Below are 3,728 nucleotides of genomic sequence, written 5' to 3' on the forward strand. Positions count from 1 at the left end.
ATCACAAATTGGTGAACTGATTCGTTATCTTGCTAGAACGAATTGGCTAATTAATTCGTTACTTTACCTTAACGAATCTCATAAGTCTTATCCAGACTTTGACTCAGGTTCAAAGTCAAAATCGATATGAACACATAACAGTCAACTCATACCAGATCTACAATTAAACATTCGTTTCTTAACGAGTTATCATGATTTAGGTATCATTGGAATTGTCTATGCAGCGCCTACAAACCCTAACCCTTCATTCGTCCATATATTCATGTTTATAGGGTGTGGTTTACCCATTTGTACATACGGCTCGTTAATCAACCATTAAACCATCAAACGTTAATCAATTTCAGTAAGGTTTGATGCATCGGGTTCGTTTTTACCATTTAAACATAGATCTAAGATTTCTAGATATAAACTGGACATAAACGAACAAGTTATCAATATAAACGTACCTTAAACGAGTAGGTTTATGAATACAGTCTAGTCTTGATGTTGTTTTGTTTCGGATCGACGTTCTAGCACCAACGGGTTCGGGTTTTCACCTTCGGAACTTGGCTCCGGTTAAAGGATAATGTTGGTGTGTGTTTTTGATGGTGTAGGCTATGGTGTAGAGATGGATAATAATGGAAAGGATTAGGGTTTAAGGGGTATTTATACTCCCTTAAGCCCATGGACCTAAGGCAAATCTTTCCTTTTTGGTCCATACTTAATTCCATCTAATGAGCCTACTTGAACCATCTTTATTATTTTATTATCTCTTTACCAATTTTAGTAAACCTTTCCATCATTGACGAATAAATACATTAATTATTATTCGTAGAAATTTCGGGATGTTAGAGTAAAAATAAAAAATTCTAATAAATTTAACATACATATAATACATACGAAATAAAAAATAAAAAAAAAATTGTTGTATCGAGTACTTAAAACAAAAAGGAAATAAACTTAATACGAAATTTTATAGCGAGAAATACGAAAAGTGAATCTTAGCCATTAATTATGTGTAATTAATGGTCCAAAATAAAAATGGCAAACTTCTAATTAAAAAGAACTAATTGACCGGAATTTTAATGAAAAGTTTTTTTTTGGTCTTCGTAAGCTTTTTAAAACCAAAACGAGTTATTAAGAACATTTAATTGGTATTTATTACTAGTTAATTCAAAGTTTTTTTTTATTTTGAACGACTAACTAATTCAAAGTTACAAATAGTATATTTTTAAATTTTATTTTTATTAATTTTTATATTTAAATCAAAAGAATTGTTAATCAAATACCTATATATCTTCATACTTCGTCAAATACGTCAAATACTAAATTTATGTATAGCCTACAAAGATTCATGTATACACAAATTTGTGTGTTGTATTAGTGGCATACGAATGTGTCTATGAAAATGTTACAAGTTTAGGTTATTTGCCTACACGGAATCTTTATATTATTTTAATTTAGCTAAGAAATTAAGAATTTTAAAAAACTAAAAAAAGTGGTTTTTTATTCAAATCAATAAAATAATCTTAATATTTATTAAATTTCGTTAACACTTAAAGAAATTAGTAAAATAATAAAAAAAGAAATTAGCAATTGAAATTCCAATATTAAAAAACTAAGCAAACAAATACATTTTGAAACTTTACCATTATAGTTTTATAATTAATTAAAACAAAAAATCAAAAGAAATTATAGATATATATACACGTGCGCACGCTTTTTGCGTGAAATTAATCTTATATATAGGAAGGACAATGAAAGAATTTCTTAAAAAGAGAGTAAGAGAATCAGTAAAGAACTTGCAAAAATTTGACCCAAACATGAATTTTTTAAAAGAATTGATTGTGATATATGACATATATGTATTAATATTATATTACATGTAACACTCATGATGTATACACATAAATTACTTCTCGCTGTAATTGTATACTTACTCTACTTATATATATAATTACTTTACTTAATTCTCATAATTAGCACGTTAATTTTATTTGTACGTTTACTTTCCTTTATATAATAGAGCAATTTTGTTGTGTAACATTATTTTAAATGTTATAATATTATTGTTAGTGCTATTTTAAATGTATACTATTATTATTTCTAATGTATCGTATTATTTGTATATAATAATGTTATTTACAACATAAAAACTCTCAGAATTAATTACACATTATATATTACATTAAATAATTAAAAATGGTACCCAACTAAGAGGTAGCACTATATATATAAACCATTCACAGAAGAACTCAAACCAAACCTGAAACTACAATCACAGGTTCAACAAGTCAATCGGAAAATGGCTGACGAGGTGAAGTTGCACGGAGTTGACGGAAGTCCGTTCGTTTGTAGAGCGAAAATTGCTTTGAATCTCAAGGGAATCCACTACAAGTTCGTTGTAGAAGATCTGACCAACAAGAGTGGCAATCTTCAGAAATACAATCCTGTCTACAAAAAGGTACCTGTGTTTGTACACAACGGGAAACCGGTCTCGGAGTCGCTAGTGATTGTTGAGTACATCAATGATGCTTGGAAAGGAGTTCCGATTTTGCCCAAGGATGCTCACGAGAAGGCTCAAGCTCGATTTTGGGCCAAATTCATTGATGACAAGGTATAAGTGTTTTGATATATTTGACAGTAAAATTTATTATTTTATTTTACTATTGCTAAATTGATTTCTTTTTACATTTATTATATGATACGTTCAGTGCGCACCTGCAGTATTCAAGGCCATTATCAGTCATGGAGAAGAGCATGTTGTTGCAGAGGCTCAAGAACAACTTCAATTTCTAGAAAACAAATTGAATGTGAAAGGTAAGAAGTTTTTTGGAGGTGAGAATATCAACCTGGTTGATATTGCTGCTACTTTTATAGCCTATTGGGTTGGAGCAGCCGAAGAAGCATTAAGAATAAAGGTGGTGACCAAAGACAAGTTCCCAAAACTAACAGAATGGTGTGGTAACTACGTTAACAGTCAAGTTGTTAAAGAGTGCTTACCCCCAAGAGAATATCTAGTTAGTTTCTTCAAGAAGACGTTTGGTAAGGCGTAATAGTTTGTTTTTCTCAATGAAGTTTGGAATAAACAGGGTGGTGTGTTTCCATTCATGCATGTTTGAATAATCTGCTCTTAGAAGCTGTTATGTTTCGTACTATGTAGTATGTAACCCGAATTTCGATGTTTTGTCATTTTGGTGAAACTGATAAGCAAGTTGCTAAGATCCACTTTTGCAGTTTTAATTTCTTATCAATAAATTGTTGTTTCTTAAACAGCTAAATTACTCTACAGCACTACCTCAAGTGAGGCTCGAACCCCCACCATTTTGACGGGGGCATGACCGTCCCTATAAAATTTGGTGGAGAGGCGAGTAGAGAAAATGGGCCTCAATATATATTTTGACTAATATAACTTGTTTTTATACCCGTCCCAATCTGGGTTTGTAAAACTAAAAGCAGCCGCACGTAAAAGTTTAATAAAAACCTCCAATTTAATAAAACTTTACCCATGCAATGCAATAAAAGTTTAATAATTTGTATATCACACCTCCAATTTAAATTATTATCGATACTAACTGGTATAGGAGACAGGGTATACATGCGTTCATACATTATATGTGCATGTATTTGTGTATATGCACATTTTTACATGTTTTAAGAAAAATTAAACAGAAAGTAAATAAAATAAAAGCAAAAGTAAGGGTAAATAAGTAAATCATGAATTTATTTAATTTTATCCCGTTGCATTG

At 30.3% G+C, this 3,728-nt stretch overlaps 1 protein-coding gene across 1 annotated transcript; it reads left to right on the forward strand.

Moving 5' to 3' along the window:
• The first annotated feature begins 2,222 nt into the window (after window positions 1–2,222).
• On the forward strand, window positions 2,223–3,236 carry LOC143630143 (putative glutathione S-transferase). The gene is made up of 2 exons (XM_077099230.1): window positions 2,223–2,596; window positions 2,694–3,236. Exons 1-2 carry the CDS (start codon window positions 2,285–2,287, stop codon window positions 3,033–3,035), a joined length of 654 nt encoding a protein of 217 aa, XP_076955345.1. The 5' UTR covers window positions 2,223–2,284; the 3' UTR covers window positions 3,036–3,236.
• The last annotated feature ends 492 nt before the right edge of the window (window positions 3,237–3,728 follow it).

This window comes from Bidens hawaiensis, unplaced genomic scaffold, assembly GCF_021521415.1.
Source record: "Bidens hawaiensis isolate Kalapana, Puna unplaced genomic scaffold, B.hawaiensis_p1.1 tig00005567_1, whole genome shotgun sequence".
NCBI lineage: Eukaryota > Viridiplantae > Streptophyta > Magnoliopsida > Asterales > Asteraceae > Bidens > Bidens hawaiensis.